The following is a 23,332-nucleotide window of genomic DNA, read 5'->3' as shown; positions in this document are numbered from 1 at the left end:
TTAGAAATTGTGCATTTTTCCCCTCCTCTTGTTCTCATCATGATGATCATCATCATCATTTCACAAGAAAAGCTAAGCAGAAAAGGACTACTTCATGTGTCCCCTTTTACATTCATGTTAACTCTGCATTCTGCCAAAGTGATTTGGCCGAAGTTACCCAAAGAGTAAAGTGGACATTTCAAATCCTGATTCCTAGAAAATTCTAGACTACATATTGTAACCACCTTTGAAGCAGCAGCACATACTTTGCCCCAACATGACAGAATTGTTTTAAATAATGAGAGATAATTTGACTAAGATTGGTATTATCTGAGACCCTTGGTTTCTACATCCTATTCAAAAAGCAGATCCAGCCTGTGGTCAGCAGTAGGTATTGTGTCATAAAGGTCCTGGAAGAAAGTCTTAAATTTCATAAGAATGCCAAGTCCTGGGTATCTCCAAGAATGACAGCTGTTACTGTAATAACAATTATTACTGGAAAATTAACAAGGTCCAATAAAATATGGCACGCAAAAAGATTTACCCTAGAAATAGAAGTGACCTAAATCAGTCGTTTATTCCAGCCACCTGCTTTAGATAGAACTTAAAAAAAATAATCCCAGGACAGTCATATTGTTTAAAGATCTCTAGGTGGAAAAGTACCTTACAGTAATGAATTAATAAACAAGACAATGCTTTTAAACTGCTGTTATTTGCTTGGCATTGTTGTAAAGGTTTTACCTGTGTTACTGTATTTAGGCCTCACAACAACCCTTTGAAATACTATTATTATCCCCTTTTTACCCCTTTTTAACAGATGAGGAAACTGAGCAGTGCCCAAAGTCACACAACCACTAAATGGGGAACCATCTTCAAGCACAGCTAGTATACTCCTAATGTCCAGGCTCTTACAGTGTCCCTGGGTAGTTGATTACTCAGTTTTGTTACTTTTATCTCCTTGGCTTTAATTGAAAACTTTTTTTTTGGCTGGAGTCTCCCTCTGTCACCCAGGCTGGAGTTCAGTGGCTCAATCTTGGCTCACTGCAACCTCCACCTCCCAGGTTCAAGTGATTATCCTGCCTCAGCCTCTTGAGTAGCTGGGATTACAGATGCCCACGACCACGCCTGGCTAATATTTTGTATTTTTAATAGAGACAGAGTTTCACCATATTGGCCAGGCTGGTCTCAAACGCCTGACCTCAGGTGATCTACCCATCTCGACCTCCCAAAGTGCTATGATTACAGGTGTGAGCCACCGTACCCGACCCAAAAGCATAACTTTTTTTTTTTTTTTTTTTTTGAGACGGAGTTTCGCTCTTGTTACCCAGGCTGGAGTGCAATGGCGCGATCTCGGCTCACCGCAACCTCCGCCTCCTGGGTTCAGACAATTCTCCTGCCTCAGCCTCCCGAGTAGCTGGGATTACAGGCACACGCCACCATGCCCAGCTAATTTTTTATATTTTTAGTAGAGACGGGGTTTCACCATGTTGACCAGGATGGTCTCGATCTCTTGACCTTGTGATCCACCTGCCTCGGCCTCCCAAAGTGCTGGGATTACAGGCTTGAGCCACCGTACCTGGCCCCAAAAGCTTAACTCTTAATGTTGAGTAAGAGCTGGCAATGTTCAGACTCATTGAAAAAACCTAAAAGACACAGTTGCTCTCTATAAAATTAATTTTCAAAGGAACCACTATTCAAAGAAGTAAAAGGGAGACTGAATAAAAAGAACTAAATTCTTTCTAGAACAAATGAATTTCTGAATTGATTGCAAATAGTTCTCCATCATCATGGCATCCTATGAAGCATGGTCTCCCCTATGTTGGAGTGCCAATGTCTTCATGTGCCTTATAACTTGCAAATAGTATCACTATTTTCTCTTCTCACATTTCAGTTTTCTTCTTTCAGTCAGTATTTTGGAAAGTCCACAAAACCCAGGGGCCTCCCTGTCCATTGCCCTGTGGTCTGTGTGAAAACCAAATGATGCCATGCTGACTTGGGCTCTTTCAAATGGATCCAACAGCACATGAGTCACTGGCAGCATGTTCAGCTCCTTTACCTCAGGGACTACCCAGTTCCTCATTCTTGCCACTCTTCAGTCATGAAGTAGTAGTATGAAAAGTAGATGCGTACTTTTTGAGGATACCTCACACCTCTTTCCTTCTGTACCAGAGACGAATTCCCTCATAATGCCAACATCAAAGGGGCAAATTATCTGACGTGATTGGGCTTTAATTATGTCCTGTTTAAGTGGAAATCCTACCTGATTTCACCCAAATGAAACATTACCTCATGCCTTGCTCTCTTGCATTCCTGTGCTAGTGTCACTTAAAAGTGTAATTACACAGTTTATTTCATGTTCCTTTACTCTTCATTTATTGCTGAAGATGTCCCTGTGGGTTATGTCATCATAACAAAGACTGATTTCAGATGTCAACACCAAAAAACACAACTGGTATCAATAATCTATAGGCAGCATCTAGGGACAGCAGTCAGCTTAGGAGTGAATCCAGAACTTCCCATTCCCTGTCCCTCATTTAAGGGCAAAGGCTTTCTGCTTGTTAAAAGGAAAGTACTGAATTCATAATTAGCTCTGTACCCAGAGTTTTTTCAAGTGTTATATGTATTTAAGAAATTATTTATTTGTGCTTCGAGGTGGTCAAAATAAAATTTAATTAGAAACCTTCTTTGTAATTGGCGTGCTCTGGGGGCTCTAACCTCCTTGAAAAGGAGGTTAGAAGGTTTAGAAGCAAACCTTTGTAGCAGTTCTAGCCAAGGTGCATGCACAGAGGGCTTGAGGTGGAGCTGCACAGGTGATTGTAGGGAAGCCTATCCTCTGATGACGAGTGAAACTTCTCTCCCTGCAAACCCTCTGGGGAATAATACCAAATCTGATCAGCTTTTCAACTCTTGGATGAAATATTAGATAGGGAAAAAGTCCCTACTAAGAAAATCCTACCCAAACCCTACTTCAATAAAATATGAATCCACTTGATAAAGTTTATAGAAGTAGGCTGGTTGAAAAGGATTCTCTTTCCAAGAAGTATTATTGGTAGGTTTAGGTTCTTCTTCAAGTTTATATCATTGGGACTTCCATCAAAGAGTCATCTTCAGGTGTGGTTCCCATCCTTCCTCCTTCCTTCCCTCTCTCCCTCCCTCCTTCCCTTCCTCCCATCCTCCCTTCATTTTCTTCATGTTCTTCCTTTTTCTTCTTTGTTTGAAGCTGTGGGCTGCTTGTACAGATTATATGTTTCAAATTATTGTATAGTTGAGAGATTTGGGACTTAGGTTATGCATTTCTTCAAAAATTACTGTATAAGCTAAAGAGATAGGGTGACTGACTAATCTAGGTTTTGGCTCCAAAAGTCTTGTGTCCCAGAAAACCCCTCAGTCCTAGGCAAACCATGATGGTAGTTCATCTTTTGAGGACATTATAGTGCATTTCTAAGTATTCAGCTGAATTTATCACAGGACTCTGACTTGATAGGACGTAAGAGGGTTAAAAAAAAAAAGGGTCTTTTCTGTTATGTTAGTATGATTTTAGTCTTGACACTTTCTCAAGGAAGGAATCTGGTCTACTGTAGGGGGCTAGTTGACTAAGAAGAAAAAAAAATATCTAAGTGTTTTTTGCTTAAAATGTCATTATCTCCTTTTTATTGGAGCTAAAAATGCTATTTCCTTTTTATTGCTGCTGTCATCATTTTAAAGACATACCAATAAAAATATAAATTAAATAGAAAACTCTAATTTTATTAAACAGCATCAAAACAGGGTAAAATCTAAGGATTTGTACTTAAGGAGTGCATTTTTTGAATTGAAGAAACTTACTACGACCCTAGCGTATATAACTCAATTATCAGAACTCAGAGAGGGCAGAAGGCTCAGGTATCCTAAGAGATGACTGGAGGCCAAGTCCTCAGACTTGAGTGTTTATAGCCAAACTTCAGAACCAGGTCCCTGGGCAAGACTCTCTGTCTAATCACTTCACACAGAGTCAGGATATACTGTTTCTGCTTACCTCCCTTCTTCCCTTGATTTCTGTCAACCACGTTTTCTTCCTATCAATCATTTACTCAGTTTTTGTGACCAAGAATTGTGATGAGGGTGCAGAGGAAAGCACATTCTTGGTTAATAGGAAAGGAGGCTTCACAACAACACAGCATCCTCTAAGATGTGTTGCTCCAACTTTCACAATATGTACTGTATTTTCAGTGGCCTGCTTCTTGGAGTGTATCCTCCTACCACACAAAACCACCACCATTAACATTTTCATTTATTTCCACCCTGTCATTTGTTCATCACATACTTTTAAAAATAGGGTTGTAATCATGTATATGAATAATTTTATATTGTACTTTTTATACTTACTGGCTTATCATAAACATTTTTCCATGTTGCTGGAGAGTCAGATGTGCTAACTTTTAAACTGTGCTTCTTATATAGATCTGCAACTATGTGGGACCAGCAAAGGTTATTGTTCAGTTGGTCACAAATGGAAAAAATACCCACCTGCATGCTCACAGCCTGGTGGGAAAACACTGTGAGGATGGGATCTGCACTGTAACTGCTGGACCCAAGGACATGGTGGTCGGGTAAGTGGGGGCATATGATGCTATGGAAGGTAGGAATAGACAGAATATGGGAAATGGGAATTTGGAATGAATAGGCCCCTTTCATTAGGGACCTTTCTGAGACCCTCAGATGGCCTCAAAAAACTATGTAAACTTGTACTCTCATTTGGACTCCAAAAAGTAAGGTGACCACCTGTCTGGATTTGCCTGAGACAGCCCAGTTTGCAGCCCTGGCCTAATTGTTCATAGCACCCTCTTCTACTCAAAGGTGGCCCAATTTGGATGACCACTTATACGTGGTTATTTGACCTACAAGGTATTTGTGCCACTTTTAATATTTTCCTTCTCCTAGAAATAAAGATAAGAACAAATTTAAAGAAACCTAGCTATAGCAGAAATCACTACTTTATGGATAGTTTGACATTCTTGATGATTTCTTTAGTGGATTTATAGTGTGAATATTTGGGGCTTGAAGTGAATGAATAAATATCATTTCAGCTTGTGCTGCTTAGAAAGTATGCACAGATAAGAAGCCAAGCAATGCAAATTTATCTTGGCATTTGTTAGGCTTGAAATATAAGTAAAATAATGGCATTCATTTAAGGATTGGTCAGATAAAACAAACAATTTTTAATGAAGTTTTATAGAAGTAATTTCAATCCAAAAGAATTAAGTTTTTAAATAAAATACATTTTTTGTGCTAAAAGTAGATATTTTCATCTTCCTAATACACTAAAATAGCACACAAAATAGTAGTATAACACACAATATAAACTGATATGTACAATCAGTAATTCTAAAAATCATTTTAAGTCTTTTTTTGTGACTCCTTAAATGCAAAAGAATAAATTTTTAATTAATTTTGTTCAATTTTTAAAAACATTTTTCAGGATTTTCCAGTCCTGGTTTAAATAGTTTATGCTAAAATCCCAGTTAATCTGGATTATTCACTCAAATGAATTGTTTAAATCAAATATAATTAAGCTGATGATTGCATTTCAGGCTTTGAATTCCGATCAGGTTTCAAGTTGGTTGTTATTTTGGAGGTTGTGCTTTCATGTTCCTAGGTATTTCTTTGTTTGACTGTAAACATATTTAAGTGTGAAAAACCTAGCAAGAGAGCTTTAAGTCACTAAAATCAGATTCTTTTGATGTTAGAAAAAAAAGACTCTAGATTGAAGGAAGAAGCTTAAATTGATTTGAAAAATTCAAGTGTGCTTTATATAAACTTGTTTTAACATCCTCTTGAAAGACTGGCAGGTTTCCTGTTGTATGTCACAGTTTGTTCATCATGTGTTGTGGAATACTCTTCCAGTTCCTGACTGACCTAGGAGAGCTTTGAAATGCAGGGTAATTGTCACAGTTTTAGATTAATTGATCACTTGGGCTTCTGTCAGTTTGAAGTGTTTATTTTCTTTGGTCTTGTTTAAGCTGTATTATAATCATATCCTTTAGAGGAAATTTTAAAGTCTTTTACTAATATTTGTTATTATAAAACCTTTAATATGTTGTCTGTAATTTGGTGTTTCTATGGTTTGGTTTAGTAATCTTTCAGGATTTTAGAATGAATTAATGGTTATTTAATTTGAGGCTTTAGAGCAGGAATAGAGGTAAATTGTCTCTAAGGAAAGTGAGGAATTCTTTCACTCTTGTAGTGCAGTGGGATGTAGGCTCAGTAGTTGGGAGAACTCATCATTCATTCATTCATTCATTCATTGAGTTAGTCAGTCAGTCAGTCAGTCATTCATTCAACAAACATTTTGAGCATCTCAACTCCAGAGTTTGATCATTATGATGTCTGGTTGTAGTGCAGTGAGGTTTTCTAACCCTATACAAATTTTCAGTGAGAAATTTGATCAAGTTGTCACTTGAGAGTCACAATAGACTCAGTAGGCTTTTGTGTTTAGAGTTTTCTATGAAAGTCGGTACTCACTTTGGAATTTGATTTTTAGCTGAGAAATTTTTGCTTACAATGTTTCCCAAAATACACTATTTCCTTCATAATTCATTTGTTTCTATCTTTCTATATATAAACATTTTTAAGGTTTTCAATGTCAAAACTTACTGCATTTATGTAGAAAGAACGTCATGCTAGCATTCTGGAAACCAGACTTGTTTTCCTATTACTGTCACTCTCAACAGAGGACTGAGGGCAAGTCACATGACTTCTTGGGGACCTTAATGTCTTCCCTCATAAAATGAGACAGTTTCAGTACAGAATCTTATCTTTAGGCCCTTTACATCTCCAGAATTCTAGACCGAACTAACATTAGGTAATGTTATAAAATAACATGAGCAAACTTGCCAGGTACATATTTATGGTATGACATTGATTATTAGTATTTGGTTCTGACTTGTAGATAAGAGTATCACATAGAGCAACTTAGGAAGATAGACAAAACTATGACTTGTCAATACCAGAAACGAAGCTAAGATAACCTGTTTTCAATAATACAGATTAGGCAAAGCATGTAGATTCACAGGCAGGGCACTAGTCCACCACACCATAAAAGACATCTAAAAAATGGCAATGAGAAGATAACTTTTAAATTGTTGAAACCAAAAGAATTACTTTCTTTGGACTATTTATCTTCACCTTTCTCTCAGTATGAATTCTTAATAAACTTAGTTTCTATTTTCAAAAGTATTTCATCTATATTATAAATATTCATGTTTTAAATAACCAAGTCTTGATTATAGGTTTGATTGCTGTAGGGGATAGTTCTTCGATATTTTTATTCCATGGAAAATATCTGTGTTCCTTGATTTTGCATTAGTCCAAATTCCCTCACCAGTAATCACCACACACTCTCTGCTTTCTGGGAGCTCTGATTTAGAGATGGGGAATTTTTTTTCCAATTAATATATATAGAATATACCAACTGGTAAGCACTAGAAATAGATATGTAAATATAAAAATACAGAGAAGAGAGAAGGCCTTCTTCAGTGTCTGTTTTCCCCCTCTTTATGTCTGTGAATTCTCATCATTTAGCTCGCACTTACAAGTGACAACATGCGGTATTTTTCTGTTCCTGCATTAGTTTGCTAAGGACAATGGCCTCCAGTTCCATCTATGTTCCCACAAAGGACATGATCTTGTTCTTTTTTATGGCTGCATAGTATTCCATGGTGTATATGTACCACACTTTCTTTATTATGTTGTTGATGGGGAATTTAGGTTGATTCCATGTTTTTGCTATTGTGGATAGTATTGCAATGAATGTTCGCATGCATGTGTCTTTATGGTAGACTGACTTATGTTCTTTTGAGTATATATATACCCAACAGTGGGATTACTGGGTCAAATGGTAGTTCTGTTTTTAGCTCTTTGAAAAGTCACCACACTGCTTTCCACAATGGTTGAACAATTTACACTCCCACCAGCAGTGTATATGCATACCCTTTTCTCCACAACCTTGGCAGCATCTGTTATCTTTTGACTTTTTAATAAAAGCCATTCTGACAGGTGTAAGGTGGTATCTCATTGTGGTTTTAATGTGCATTTCTCTAGTGATCACTGATATTGAGGTTTTTCCATATGTTTGTTGGTGGCATGTGTATCTTCTTTTGAAAAATGTCTTTTAAACAATTACCTTTTAAAAAACCAAGTCTTTAAAAATAAAGATTATTTTTAAATCAGGAAAACGTAGTTTATATTTAACCACATATCTATCATTTGCAGTGCTCTTCATTCTGTTTCATAGGTCAAGATTTCTATCTGATAGCATTTTCTTCTGCTTGAGGCACTTCCTTTTATTACACTGCTGATCTGATGCTGATGAATTCTTTCAGTAGGTGTATGTCTCCACAGTTTTTTTTTTATCTTATTTTTGTTTTTCAAAGATATTTTGAAGAGTATAGAATTCTAGGTTGACAGGCCAGGCACGGTGGTTCATGCTTGTAATCCCAGTACTTTGGGAGGCCGAGGCAGGTGGATCATTTGAGGTCAGGAGTTCGAGACCAGTCTGACCAACATGGAGATAACCTGTCTCTACTAAAACAAAAAAAATTAGCCGGGAGTGGGGGCATGTGCCTGTAATACCAGCTACTTGGGAGGTTGAGGCAGGAGAATCACTTGAATCTGGGAGGTGGAGGTGGAGGTTGTGGTGAGCCAAGATCACAACATTGCACTCCAGCCTGAGCAACGAGAGAAACTCCATCTCAAAAAAAAGAGTTCTAAGTTGACAATATTATTCTTTTGCATCCTTAAACTATGTTGTTCCACTGTCTTCTAACTTTCCAAGAAGTCACCTGTCAATCTTATCTTTGTTCCTCTGTACATAATTTTTTTTCTCTAGCAGCTTTTCAGATTTCTCTTCCTCACTTGTTTTAAGCAATTTTATTATGATGGATATTAGTGTCGTTTCCTTCATGTTTCTTGTACTTCGGATTCATTGAGCTCCTTGGATCTCTGGGTTTATATTTTTATTAAGTTTTAAAACTTTTTAGCCATTATTTTTTCAAATATTTTTTCTGTCCACTCTTCTTCATCTTCTTCTGGAACCCCAATTGCACATATATTTGGCTATTTGAAGTTGTCCCACAGCTCTCTGATGGTTATTTCATCTTTTTTCTCTGTGTTTCATTTTGAATAGTTTTATTACTGTGCCTGCAAGTTCACCAATATTTTTGTCTGTAGTGTCTAATATGTTCTTAATTCCATCTAGCTTATTTTTTCTTCTTAGACATTGTAGTTTTCATTTCTATAGGTTTGTGGTCTTTTTTTTATATCTGTCATGTTTCTCCTTGACATTCCAATGTTTCCTTCCTTTTCTGATCATATGATCTTCCTGGTAGTTTATGGGATGCCAGATATTTTGAATTTGGTATTGTTGAGTCCCAGATTTCCCCTTTTATTTATTTATTTATTTATTGTAAACCTTTAAATATTTTTGAGGATTGAGATGAAGTTATATTTGGGAACAGTTTGATCCTTTCTAGACTTACACTTGTTAATTTGACATCATTACTAAGCCTTTAATTCAGAAAGTACTTTCCCCACACACAGCATTTGGCTGAAGACTCCAGTGGGTCTCTGAGTGTATGTCTGTGTGCAGTTTCTTTCTCTCTCGTGCTCTGCTTGTGAGTTTTTGCCTCCTTGGATTCCTCCCATGTTTAATTGTGTCTCCTCAACCTTGGCGATTACCAGGCTCTGTTGGGATTCCTCCTTCCTGTGCTACAGCCTGGGACTCTCTAGGCATTAAGTCAGAGTAATTACGCGGATTCACCTTATTTCTTTTTTCATAAAGGTTACTGTTCTCTGCTGCCTGTTTTCTAGTCTGAAAACCATTTCTTTTTGTATTTTAGATATTTATGGTTCAATCCAATCTGTTTTACTCTATCGTTACCTGAAGCAGAAGACTGACTCCTGTACTGTTTTGTTTGTTAACCAGAGTAAATCCTTCATTATTCACATAATAAACTAATAAGAATGATGTTTTTCTCACAGGGACTAAATTTGGCAATATACATGGAAAGCACATTACAGACAGTAAAGTGTAAGGTGTTACACAGATGTTTATCATTGCTACTACCAAGGAGATAACCCAATTTTCCTGCAGTTAGGGAAGTTCTGTATGGAGTAAGGATGAAAGGGCCAAAAGATAGAAGTATTGTTTCTGAAACACTGCCTATGCTTCTATGCATATAAGTATGTCATGTTGCCTATTCTTCTGTGCTGTATTGATTCATGCATTCAGTTATCAACAGGTACTTATTAAACACCCTTATGTCAGGCACTGGGAATCTCTGCCTTCAAAGAGCTTATATTCTAGTGGTATATTTTCTTTTCTTTTTTCATCCTCCTGGACACATGACTTACTCTGTCTCTGGGCATCTGGTATGAGTGCTCATTTCATTCTGCCTTGTAACTCCTATTTTCTTCCCTAGTTTTTCTGACCTTCTCCCGTTAGCTTGTTCTTTATTTCCTTCAGTCCAGTTGTCATGATCTCTCTCTTTCCTCTACTAATGTTTTCTTTCGTTCTGAGTAAAAGCCAAATGAAAAAGTCCTTAGAAAAGCTTACACGGCTTTAAAGGATCTGGCCCCCTGCTTACCTCTCTGAACTCTCACGCTTCTGACAACTTGCTCATTTCACTCCAACTGCATTGACCTCCTTGCCTTTGTTGTGTTTTGAAAACACCAGTGTGGTCCTACCACAGGAATTTGGCACTTGCTGTTCCTTTTGCCACACTCTTCTTTCATATATTCATGTCTTCCCCGTCGCTTCCTTAAATTTTTTCTCAGTTGTCATCTTTTCACTGAGTGTCCTTCCTGACCTCTCCCTATTTTAAAATGTTACGCTTTTTTCTACTACCGCTCCTGTTCCTCATTCCTACCTTATTTTTCTGGATAACACTTACTGCCTTCTAAATTGTATTATATAATTTACTTCTTTGTTTCTTCTCTGTTGTCATAATAGCATATAAATTCAGTGAAGGTAGAGCTTCTTTTATTGCTGACAAAAACATCTATGATATTTCCTGGCACACACAAGGATTTTCATAAATATTTGTTGAATGAATGAATGATCTCCTTGATAAAGTCCTTTTTTGTCTGTTATATTGTTTATTGAATACAATATAACAATAGACTTGTTTCATGTACTTTAATTTCAGAAGTGAATGAAACATTTTATATGTTTTCTTATAAATCCCTTTAATTGCTTTTTAAGCTTATCGACATATTTTGTTTTATAGATATGTAGCCTTCATGAGATACAAGATTCTCCATCCCTGTTTACGTGTGTCCTTAGATGACAACTCTAGTGATCATAAATAATTTTAACCTTACAGATAATGTAGGAGAACATGAGATTCCAGGTTGACTTTAAATCCCATTCAGAAATCGAAGGATGATTCAAAAGGAAAATAATCACTCCAAATATAATACTACTCTTATTCTTAATAAATGTTAGGATTATATTTTGAATTTTGAAATTTTTTTAATACAAGTCCCACAGAAAATATTTCAAAATGAACCCAGTAAGGCTCCCTTATTAAGACATACAGACACATGCTCCCACTCCCTTAATCACAGTTTGGAAGTCCAATAAGCTCTGAAAACCAAAACGTTCTTCCAAGTTTATCACAGACTCATTTGGTAGTAAAACCCAATTTAACCTGACATGTAGCCATTTATAGTCTTTGTTTTTCCATTTGGTGAGTGTAATTATATATTTCACTGCAGAAATATTAACATGTTTGACTATATTGTGTGCCCCAGACCTGCTTAGAGTATTATGTAATATGCAGTATATGCCATATATTGTCTTTCTAACATCAGAAATACTTACATTCTGAAATGCATCTAGCCCCATGGGATTTATATAAAACACTGAGGGCCTGTGTACTTTTAAAAAATTTACAAGTGAAGCCAGATTCTCTAGACAGTAAGTGCCTAACTTTTGGTTGTTGTTGCTGCTGCTGTTATTGTTTCTCCTCCAGCTTTGCAAACTTGGGTATACTTCATGTGACAAAGAAAAAAGTATTTGAAACACTGGAAGCGCGAATGACAGAGGCATGTATAAGGGGCTACAATCCTGGGCTCTTGGTGCACCCTGACCTTGCGTATTTGCAAGCAGAAGGTGGAGGGGACCGGCAGCTGGGAGGTAAGCATCATTCTCCTGGCCTTGCTCCTCCAAGGGGTCCAGGCTTTGGTTTTCATCTGTATGAATTATATGTTCATCTGCATGCCTTCCAGTCTCTACCCCACACTGCTGTCACCTTTTCCCTGCTTGGAAACCTTTCATGGCAACCTGCTACTTCTAGGGTAAAACCTATACCTCCACAGCCTGGCATACAAAGCTCCCTCTCAACACTCTGGCCCCAACACCTTTCCAGCCGCATCTCCAGCCCACCTTGCATTCTCCTCTCTCCATCACTACTCTCTGAATAACGGAGGCATATTTATACCTTTGCATGTGTCTTCCTCTACCGAAAACATCCCACCATATCCATTTCACCCTCTCAGAAACCAATGCAGAAATCAAGACTTTGTCCAAAGAACACCTCCTCTGTTTTACCTTCCCCAATTCACCTTATGACAAGGCATTTTTCTTTCTTTGGGCTCTGCCTGCACATTATAAACTACTATCTTTATCATAAAAATGGCATGATATTCCATTTTCTTTCCTTTCCTCACAAGTTTTCTTTGAACCCTATTCCCTGTCCCACCACATTCCCCATTTCTACTTTTATATTTTGCCCTTCACTCTGCCCATCCAGTCATCATCTCATACTCAGGTGATTCAAAACCGATTACCATTTTTTAACTAAATGTAGTGCATCTTCTGATACCGAAACTCAGAACCTCCCCATCCTCGCCTATGTGCAGCATCTCCAGGCTGTGGCCTAGTCATTCTGTGCTCTCTGGCATTCTACACTACACTGTATTTCCATTGTTCCACTTATAGTAGTCTTCTACCCTGCTCTCTATCCCTCCCCACTTGTAATCCAGTTTACGCCTTGTAGCTGGATAGATATCACTTAAGTTCTATATATTGTCACTGCTTGGTGTCTCCCTGGTGCCTACAAAATCCAAATTATATAAGTTGGCTTTTTGGATCTCCCAAGAGCTGGCCCCAGTCTACATTTCCAACTCTGTTTCCCATTTTGCCCCTTTAGGTCACACTGAATTACTTGATAGGAGCACCATGATGCCTGACTTCCCTGCCTTGGCACGTTATTTTTATTTTTCTCTCTCCTCTTCCTGGAATGTCTTTATCCATTCTCTTATGTGATTTCAAATTCTGCCACCTTTTCAAGATTCAGAGCAAATGCCTCTTCTGCTGCAAAGCCCTCTGAACTCTCTCCTTTAAAATCCAACATCACTTCATTTGTAGCCCTCTTGTAGTACTTGTCTCTTGAATCACTACCTTTTATTTACAGCTTAATTGTGACTATATCCATCAGCATGAAAACTCCAGCATGAGGGAAAGACCCCAAATGTCATTGAGTCATTCAGTCCCTTCGGAAGTTCTTTTTGAGTACCTACTATGTGCCAGGCTCTCTTCGTGGCTCTGTAGAATGAGCTCAATCCTTGTGCTCAAATAGCTTTTGGAATAATTCCACACTTCTCAATACAGCTAGTGCCTAGTAGGGTTATTCAATTCTATTCCATCACATTCCTTGTGCCTTTAACTCTTATTGCAGGGAGAAAAGGGAAAGGTAGGAGGAGGACAGGAGAGGAAGCAGGTGATCTTGGTGCACCCTGATCACCAGGGAAGCAGAGGAGAGTTTTTACTGTACTCCAGATAAAATGCAGGTCTTCTTTGATGCCTTTCCTAATGGATGACATAAATGAGACTGTTTTTAACATCTTATTGCAACATGTAGAGTTTCAAAAAAGGGAAAAAAGAGTTTTTATTGTAAGTTTACATTATTTGGGCTCTATAAAAGCATGATCTTTAAAATGTTCACACTTCTCTGGGCATGAATGGACTGTACTGTATGGCCCTAGATCGGGAAAAAGAGCTAATCCGCCAGGCAGCTCTGCAGCAGACCAAGGAGATGGACCTCAGCGTGGTGCGGCTCATGTTTACAGCTTTTCTTCCGGATAGCACTGGCAGCTTCACAAGGCGCCTGGAACCCGTGGTATCAGACGCCATCTATGACAGTAGTGAGTACTTCACTTCTTACAGGGAACACACCAAGAATAGACTTCCAGCCCTGACCTGCCATTTACTTGCTACCTGAGTCCTGGGGAAAGTAACTTAATCACTTTAAGCCTTAGGTTTATCATCTATAAAACGTGAATAGTAAAATCTAGCTTGAAAGGTTGATGTCCAGATTGAATAAGATATTTTAAGAGGTGCTTAATACATGTAATTTTTCCTTTGATATACATGTTTTAGTCTTTTACATGAAATGACACATCTCTTATTTATGAATGTCTTGCTCTAAAGATATATGGTTGATGCTTTTAGAAGGGAGAATAATCTCAATTTTCGTTGGTGGTGGGGGGGGCTCTAAAAAGAAGTTAATATTTGACACAATAATTATTCTTACCCATTTTCTTCCCCATATGTTACTAACTTTACCAAGATAGAAACTTCAAGTTAAATTAATGAGTAGAATAGATAGCATGTGCCTCAGACTTCTATTTTAAGCCAGGTTTGGCATTATGCCCTCTAGTCCCACCTACTTGGGAGGCTGAGGTAGGAGGATTGAGAGTTTCAGCTCAACATGAGCAACACAGTGAGACCCCCATCTCCAAATATATATGTGTGTGTGTGTGTGTGTGTGTGTGTGTGTGTGTGTGTGTGTATGTGTGTGTGTGTTTGTGTGTATGTATATATATGTTAATCTATAGTTCCTAGAACTTTTTTTTAAAGAGTTTTACAGTAATCTTCAGCATTTGCCATGGAATTTTCTTTTTTTATTTTATTTATTTATTTATTTATTTATTATTTTTTTAAAGACAGGATTTCACCATGTTAGTCAGGCTGGTCTTGAACTCCCAACCTCAGGTGATCCGCCCACCTTGCCTTCCAAAGTGTTTGGATTGCAGGCGTGAGCCACCATGCCCAGCCTTTTTTTTTTCTTTTTTTTTAAATTTTCTTGTTTGATTATACATGGGATTGATTAGACAGGTATTTCCAAAAAGCCTGAAAGCATAGTACTTTGACTCATTGAAAGTTTATAGAATTTGGCATATGTAGAAAACTCCATGCTCCAAGTACAGCAACTAACTGATTTCTCTCATTTAAACAAGTTTGAAGGGAAGTGAAAGGATATGAAATGATACAGACTTATAACCACAGAATCACCTTAAAATGCAGCTGTTGGAGAAAAAAAAATAAGGGAGCTGTATGCTATTACCACAAGAAAGTTTTGCCTCTTTACCACACAGAATTCTACTTTAGTTTGGGAAAAAGAAACATAACATCCTCATTTTACTTACCTGTAAAATAAAAATTAGCAAGTAGTTTAAGAAAACTGTGCCTTTCCTAAAGTTTTTAGGACTCTTGTAAATATAATAGCAGAATCATGGGAACAAATTTGGAATTAAAATCTTGACCTCACTGAAAACCCAGAAGTCAATTAGCTTGGTACTTCCCAATATATCAGAAAAGCTCTTTCTCTTTTTGTATCAGTCTCTCTGTGGTAGAGGGAGAAATAAGTCCCTGTTCCTTTCTACCTCATTTGATTTGGTGATCATAGATGACCCATGCCCAAGAAGTGTTCTGAGAACTTCAGAAGACATTCTTCTTTGATGTACTTTGTTAGGGAAAGCATCTTTGTTTTGGTCCTATGTACAAAGGGGAGGGTCCAACCTAAAGGACTGGCTTGTTGAGCCGAAGACTAACCGTGTTATTTGTTTTCCCTCTGTGAACAGAAGCCCCCAATGCATCCAACTTAAAAATTGTAAGAATGGACAGGACAGCTGGATGTGTGACTGGAGGAGAGGAAATTTATCTTCTCTGTGACAAAGTTCAGAAAGGTAAATACATGCTTTGATCTCTGGTCTCAAGTGGTGAATATAATTCTGAGTGTGTCTGTGAGTCACATTTCAGTGGTGGACAAGAAACGTCCCTCTGCTGCTGTAGAAAGTCTTAAAAAGCATTTATGTTTTACCTCTTCCAAATGTAAGTTGCCTGTGTTATTTTTTCCTAGTCAACTAATTCATTTTCAGATTTCCCACAGAAGTAAAAGGAAGAAAATGATGATAATTATAATCAGTGACTTTCAGTATCTTTATGCTTTAAAATTAATATCTGTACTTGGTTAAACTAAACAATAGCCCATTCTTGACATTCATACAAAAGACAAACAGAGAATAATGTTTTCATAGTATAAAATGGTTGATTTTATTGATTTTGCAATGCTTTTATGCAACACTGAGAGGATTTCTCTGAACACTTCGACAGATGTGATGTTAACTAAGAAAAGGAAAGAGAACAGGGAATACAGGGAAATTCTCAGAGTACATTACTCTCACCATTTTTACTTTGAGGAAAGGTTCTTGGCATTTATCTTTCATTAAATACGTTACAACATTGATTAGTAAAAGCTGAGGAAAATGTGTTATTTTCTCAAACTTCATTCTTTTATTAAGTAAAATGATAGTTGGAAAGTATAGTATAATAAACATCTGTTTACTACAAGGTGAGCATTTTCAAAGTAAGCAAATACCTAACTGAAAATAAAATAAATCAATAAAAGACATGTGGCTTTTTAAAAAATTCTCATGTGAGGTTAAATGCTTTGAGGTATATAGTCAGAAAAAAATTGGATCAGATTTTAAAGTAAAGACATATATACTTTATCTAAAAAAATTTACAGGCCAGGCATGGTAGCTCATGCCTGTAATCCCAGCACTTTGGGAGGCTGAAGTGGGAGGATTGCTTGAACCCAGGAGTTTGAGGCTGTAGTGAGCTACTGTCATGCCACTGCACTCCAGCCTAGATAATAGAGTGAGACCCTGTCTCAAAAAAAAAGTTTACACTTTCTTTGTGTACACTAGTGTTAGCCTTCTTTCAATCCACTCTGTCCAAGTAATACTCATTTTCAGATTCCTGGGTGTACATGCTGTGAATAGACACAATCTGAGTACCTTTATTTGTAAATGAGATCCTTAGTCATTATAATTACATTGGAATGACTTAGTAAGAAATGTCTTTTACTTGGCTTAAAGAATCTCTATAACTAGGTCCAGTGTAGTCCCGCCTGAAGGCAAAGGAGATAGATAGTAAGATGTTTTATCCATCCCTAGTATTCGTAAAATTCTACTTAAATAGAAATAAAAACCTTGTTTCATAAGTCAATAATGTGGTCCTTTCTATGAAACAGAAAGTGAAGCCAGGAAGATGCCAACCTAAGTTACACTGTCACATTTCTGTAGAAGTAAATAGAGTCCATGACTAGAGTGTGAAATTTAAGCATTCCATTTTAATCAGAAGGGACCTGATCATCATAGTATTTTGACCAGTTACTCAATATGAACTAAGAAACTATTGTAGGGAGACAGTTTAATAATGTGTTAAGAGCCTGGACTCTGAAATTATACTGTCTGTGTTCAAATCCTGGTTCCTCCATGTACTACTAGCTGTTAAACCTCAGATAAGTACTTAACCTCTTGGGAGTCCAGTTTCTTTGTTGCAAAGTGAGAATAGTAGTAGTACGCCTATACCACAAGGTTGTGGTGAGGATGTAATCAGCTAACATGTATATATATGAAGCACTTAGAATAGCATCTGCCATATATTAATAGTAAAACTTACATGTTAATTATTTTTACATCTATATATTGAATTGCACCACCTCTTTAAGATTCCAGTATTCTTCCACCATCCTTCGTGTTTCTTAGGATTGGCTTAAGGATGGAGAAGTGGTAAGGTCACAGATTAAGAGAAAATTCAGGTTGACTAGGTAAATCTAGTATTCTGTCACTGTGAATGAAACTCGGGGCACATAACAGTGGTAAGTAAAAAAAGATCAGTGATTTGTGAACATTTTAAAAGACTTAACCTTTGATCGTGTTTTTTAAAAGTTTAGACAGATAGTAGTTAGAATATTAAACCAGTTTTATTTTTCAGCATGTTTATAAGTATTATTACACTATGTGAAATTACACACCTCAATGTGACTGTTTGCAGATGACATCCAGATTCGATTTTATGAAGAAGAGGAAAATGGTGGAGTCTGGGAAGGATTTGGAGATTTTTCCCCCACAGATGTTCATAGACAAGTAAGTGATTTATTATTAATAATCCTTATTATTTTTACAGATGGGATCTCACTCTGTCACCCAGGCTGGAGTGTAGTGATACAATCACAGCTCACTGTATGCCCCAATTCTTGGGCTCTAGGGATCCCTTCTGCCTCAACTTCCCAAGTGTCTGGGACTACAGGCATGTGCTACCATACCCAGCTAATTTTTTCTTTTCTTTATTTTTTTATTTTGAGAGATGACGTCTTGCCATCTTGCCCAGGCTAGTCTTGAACTCCTGGGCTTAAGCAATTCTCCCACCTTGGCCTCCCCAAATGCTGGGATTATAGGCATGATCCATGTTATTATCATCATTTTACACTTTCTGCCTTATTGAAATTTAGTACTTAGCTTCCATCTATAAAAAAGAAAAATCATAAATATTTAACTTCCATAAAGCAGTACTATTTTTAAGACTCATGCAGGTCATCCATAAAAGTTTCCTAATGTAGAGTTATGGGCAAGTTAGATCACTGACTCTGAGATGTTAGCAAGATATTTAATTTGCTGTCTAGTCCCCTAGCCCATAAGACAGTGGCCCACGAGTCCCTTAATGAAAATGTTTTAAGTGTTCTACCAAAGTAATTATGATGAGACCTGTTAAAATGGTATTCCAGGAGCCATCTTCTAATTGAAGCTGATGTCATCCTGTTAAATGAAGATTTCCCAGTGGCAACTGATTAAATGACTAAGAGATGACAATGCTGAGCCCCCACCTTAGTGATTATTCTATTTACATGTAACTAAGGAGTATTATGTTCACAAAGTTGGAAACAATCTAAATATTCATCAATAAGTGACCAGTTAAATTATGGTCTATGTTTTTGATGAAATATCATGCAGTTATTCAAAAGAATGAATACTCTATGAACTAATCTAGAAAGCTCTCAATTTACAATGTTAAAATATTTTAAAAGATGGTACAGAACAAAGTCCATGTAGAAATGATTCTATGTTTATATTTACATCTGCATAAAGAAATTCTGAACTGCATGAATGGGGAACAAGTCAAAGAGATGGGGAACATGTCAAAGAGAATACCATTGTGTGCTTTTTGATATTTTACAAAATCTTTATCCCTGTGAATATGTTGCATAGTCAAAAAATCAAACTGAAAAATGCTAAAATCCCTAACATATCACCAAGAATTAATGTGTTATGATGCCAATGTAAGCAATGTTTAGTTTCTTCTCTTCATCACTGGCCTGTAGCCATCTCTCTCTTTCAATACCCAGTCTTTCTAATGTTGCTATAAATAATCTTGGAGGCTTTTAAGTCTGTGGTGGAAGAGAAGTAAGTGTATGCAGTTAATTTTATAAGCATGGCATTTACAACTAGAAGACATTTGAAATATAGGAAAAATGAAATAAAGATTCTCAGTACATTAGCACAGCACTGTATTTCAATTTTACAGTGGCAATTTCATAAAAACGTTTGGGTATAGAATTCTGAGTTTGGAACTTTCTCCAGAACACTGTGTTTTTTTAGTACACTGTGTCTAAGCACGAGGTATGAAGAAAAGCCTAAGGAATGAGTTTAATGAGTAGCATTACTGAAAAAAAATGTAGTCCTGCACCAACATTTGGTTCTTTGTATCCTACAGTTTGCCATCGTCTTCAAAACCCCAAAGTATAAAGATGTTAATATTACAAAACCAGCTTCTGTGTTTGTCCAGCTTCGGAGGAAATCTGACTTGGAAACTAGTGAACCAAAACCTTTCCTTTACTATCCTGAAATAAAAGGTAAGTCAGTTGTTTAAAATCTTATGCTTGTTTTTATTTTATTTTTTGTTTTTTTGAGAGAGTCTGACTCTGTTGCCCAGGCTGGAGTGCAATTGTGCAGTCGTAGCTCACTGCAACTTCAAACTCCTGGCGTCAAGCAATCCTCCTGCCTCAGCATCCCAGGTAGCTGGGACTACAGGTGTGTACCACTATGCCAGGCTTTTTTTTTTTACTTTTAATAGAAATGTATTAAAAGGTCCTTTTAAAAGGACTGCTGTGTTGTCCAGGCTGGCCTTAAATTCCTGGCCTTAAGCAATCCTCGACCTCGGCCTCCCAAAGTGCTCAGATTACAGGCTTGAGCTGCCATGTCTGGCCATTATGCTTGTTCTGAGAAGAAGACAAGCTAATTAGAAAAGATCAGTCAGTCACCACCTTTGAACACCTTCCTAGTAACAGGTATCCTGGATCTATTGTGTTTATTTTTAGAAGAGACAGTAGTATGTTATTTTGAGGTTATAGAATTATTCCAGCTTTTTAAAATAATGTTATTTCCACCAAGCTTATATGAGATTTTGACATTGAGAATTTGTCTTTTAATTTGAGAATCTAACATTTATTGACCAACTCAGAGTTCAGGCAGCTGAGATGAAAACATCAGCCTTGCTATTTAGGAGAATCAGCCACTTAGTCAACCAGCCTCAGGTGATAGAACAGAAAACTTGGCCAACATCCACTGCAAAACTATGAAAATGAGTAAGGCATCATTCTTTCGCTCACAAAAAATGCTTTAAGAAAGAACAATCACGGTTTCCTTAAATAGTTATAATGTAAATTATGATTTTAAGAAGTTCAAAGTGAACCATCCATAAACATATGAGAATGATGAAGAGAGAGCCCTTGGTCCCTTTATTCTAAAGAAGCCTCCAAAAAGAAGGCTTCATCAAGGAGATGTCATTTGGCCCTTAACATTTGGGGTATATTTCAGCAGCTGGTTATTAAACAGAGAAGGAAAGGATTCTGTAGGCTTAGGTTACTTGAGGAGCTCAAAGAGAGCGATAAACAGAGTTAGTGTTTATGCAAAGGGAAACAAGCATTCTGAGCACTCAGATGGACATGAAGGCCAATGTAGGTAAGGAAGGCCAGGGACAGGCTAAAGAGGGCTGTGGGTGGCAACTTAAGAATCCCTTAAGTCTAGAGAGGGATAGCCAGGCCTACTTAGATTTGGAATGATGGCTCTGACTTTTTTATATCACCACTGAGGGTACCATCTAGGAGACAGATGATGAGTCAGAAGAGTAATGCAAGAATCCAAGTGAGAAACAGTAGGGTTAATAAAGGTCTTAGGAATGAAAGGAGATGGACTCAGAGAGCACAGTGATGTTGTCAAGAGGGCCTAGAGGTCAGAAGTGTAGGAGAGATGGGGAGTCATAGATGGTTCTAAGACTCCCTGACTAGGAAGCTTGTGATGTGGTTGACTTGATGACACAAACAAGGGAGCAAAAGTAGATTTGGGTGGGAAGAGATGGAGCTCAGAGTAAAACATGTTATATTTTAAGTCCTTGTGGGAAAGTCAAGTATAAGTTCTTAGTAGCCAGATCAAAAGGCAGAACTGGAACTCAAGAGAGGACAGGGTGAGAAATTCAGCATTAGAATCATCTCAAAATGAGATATAATGGGCACCAACTGAGAAAGGTATTTCTTAACCTAGAGTCCACTGACCCCCAAAGAATCTGTGGATAGAAATGTACTTTAATATAATCAGCTTGTTTTGTATTTTACATACTGCAAACCATGATTCTGAGAAGAGATCCGTAGAGTTCACCAGACTGCAGAAGGGGCTGTGGCACAAACATAATTAGAAACCCCGCAGTTGGAGGGAAGTGAGACTGGGAAGGGAGGTCAGTAAAATGATTGCCACGGGGCACCCAGATCTTTGCTGAGGTTGGAAACCACAAAGGTGCAGCAGCAACAAGCCACATGGGTGGGTGTTGGCTCCTGTGAGAGCAAGATATGATGGGTGATCTTTGAAGAGGGCTTTCCTTTCCTAGAATTCGTGCTGCCACAACAGTGTTCAGAAAACGGTTCTGCAAGTTCTTGTTTCTTTTCTAAGGTTGTGGCCCCTCCGTTGTTGGGTCAGATTTGTAGTGCACTTTATATCCTGATGGTTTGAAAACATTGTCAGCACAATAACTTCTCTTTCTTCACATGAGATTTCATACAAAATCCCAGTGTATGGACATGGTAAGCTTTGGTTAAACTGGGGGTGAAGGGCCTTGCCAACTCGGCCTTCCCAGAAGCTGCCCCACCTCATCCCTACCGGGAGCTACCGGAGGTCTTTTGAATGCTTCTGCCTACAGAAAATGATGTGAAAATCACTGCTTTAATTTAAACACCCTTCTTTAAAAGTAGTCACAGAAGAAAAATACGGATAATTTTTTTTTAGACTTTCTGAGAAAAAGCTAAATTTCTTCTCCAGAAATATGTCTTCAACTAATGTCGGTTTTTGCTAACACAGAGAATCATGAAGAAAGAAAACCCGGGTTACCTGTATGTGTATGAACCTAGAAATATTCAAAGTTGAGCTTGGTGTCTAGACTGCCTATCTCTCTTTCCCAGTGGTATCTATGCCTCAGTAAAGTATGTTATAGCAGGGGCATGTTCAGGTGATTACTTTTAATGATACCTTATCATAGTAGGAACTATCCAATGCTAGGATTAGAGAATTAGGTCACCTGAAAGTTTAAAATTGCACATAAATGCTTCACACACATACCTTCCAGGCTGTCATTGATTAAAAGCTTCATACAATACAAAGTATAGAAACTATCTGCAGAAATAGTTACTCATTGAGCTCTGAAGGAAAGAATGGACAACATACATGTATGAGGACACAAATTACTTTATTCTATAGAAACATTCTGTATTATACAAACTCAAGATAGTAGGACCAAGGAGAAATAATCTGGCCAGGCAGTGTAACTGATCAGAAAAGTAGTAGTCCATTTAGCATTAGTGTAAGTAGATGGAAATGGATCCAAACTCTACAACCCAGGGAAACATTACATACATTTCTCAGAAGTCATTGAACACACTTTCCCCTATCCCCAGTCTCTGTAGTCATTCCCTATCTCATTGCCTAATTTTATATTCTTATTTTTTATCAGTATGTAAGCTTGTCTTACCTATTTATTTATGGGTCTATTGTCTTTCTACCATGCCTAGTACAAAGAATCTTTTTTAGGCCATAGACCATCTAGAACAGGATAAGTTCCACAGAAAATTCTCATTAAATATCTGTGAAATGACTTATTAATTGACCCAATCAAGCTGCCATCCTCATCTATAAGGCTAGTAAT

The 23,332-nt window shown here is 37.4% G+C and overlaps 1 protein-coding gene across 4 annotated transcripts in view; it reads left to right on the top strand.

Moving 5' to 3' along the window:
- NFKB1 (nuclear factor kappa B subunit 1) overlaps window positions 1-23,332 on the top strand; it is a 125,695-nt gene that overhangs the window by 67,128 nt on the left and 35,235 nt on the right. For all 4 annotated transcript variants that reach the window (XM_078366769.1, XM_008992920.5, XM_078366768.1 and 1 more), the window contains exons 6-11: window positions 4,420-4,568; window positions 11,991-12,154; window positions 14,005-14,163; window positions 15,883-15,987; window positions 18,143-18,234; window positions 19,859-19,997. In XM_078366769.1, the coding sequence (XP_078222895.1) occupies window positions 4,420-4,568; window positions 11,991-12,154; window positions 14,005-14,163; window positions 15,883-15,987; window positions 18,143-18,234; window positions 19,859-19,997 (808 nt within the window). The remainder of the gene's footprint in view (window positions 1-4,419; window positions 4,569-11,990; window positions 12,155-14,004; window positions 14,164-15,882; window positions 15,988-18,142; window positions 18,235-19,858; window positions 19,998-23,332) is intronic.

The sequence above is a fragment of the Callithrix jacchus genome, chromosome 3, assembly GCF_049354715.1.
Source record: "Callithrix jacchus isolate 240 chromosome 3, calJac240_pri, whole genome shotgun sequence".
Taxonomy (NCBI): domain Eukaryota; kingdom Metazoa; phylum Chordata; class Mammalia; order Primates; family Cebidae; genus Callithrix; species Callithrix jacchus.
This window is presented reverse-complemented; position numbering and strand designations above follow the sequence as displayed.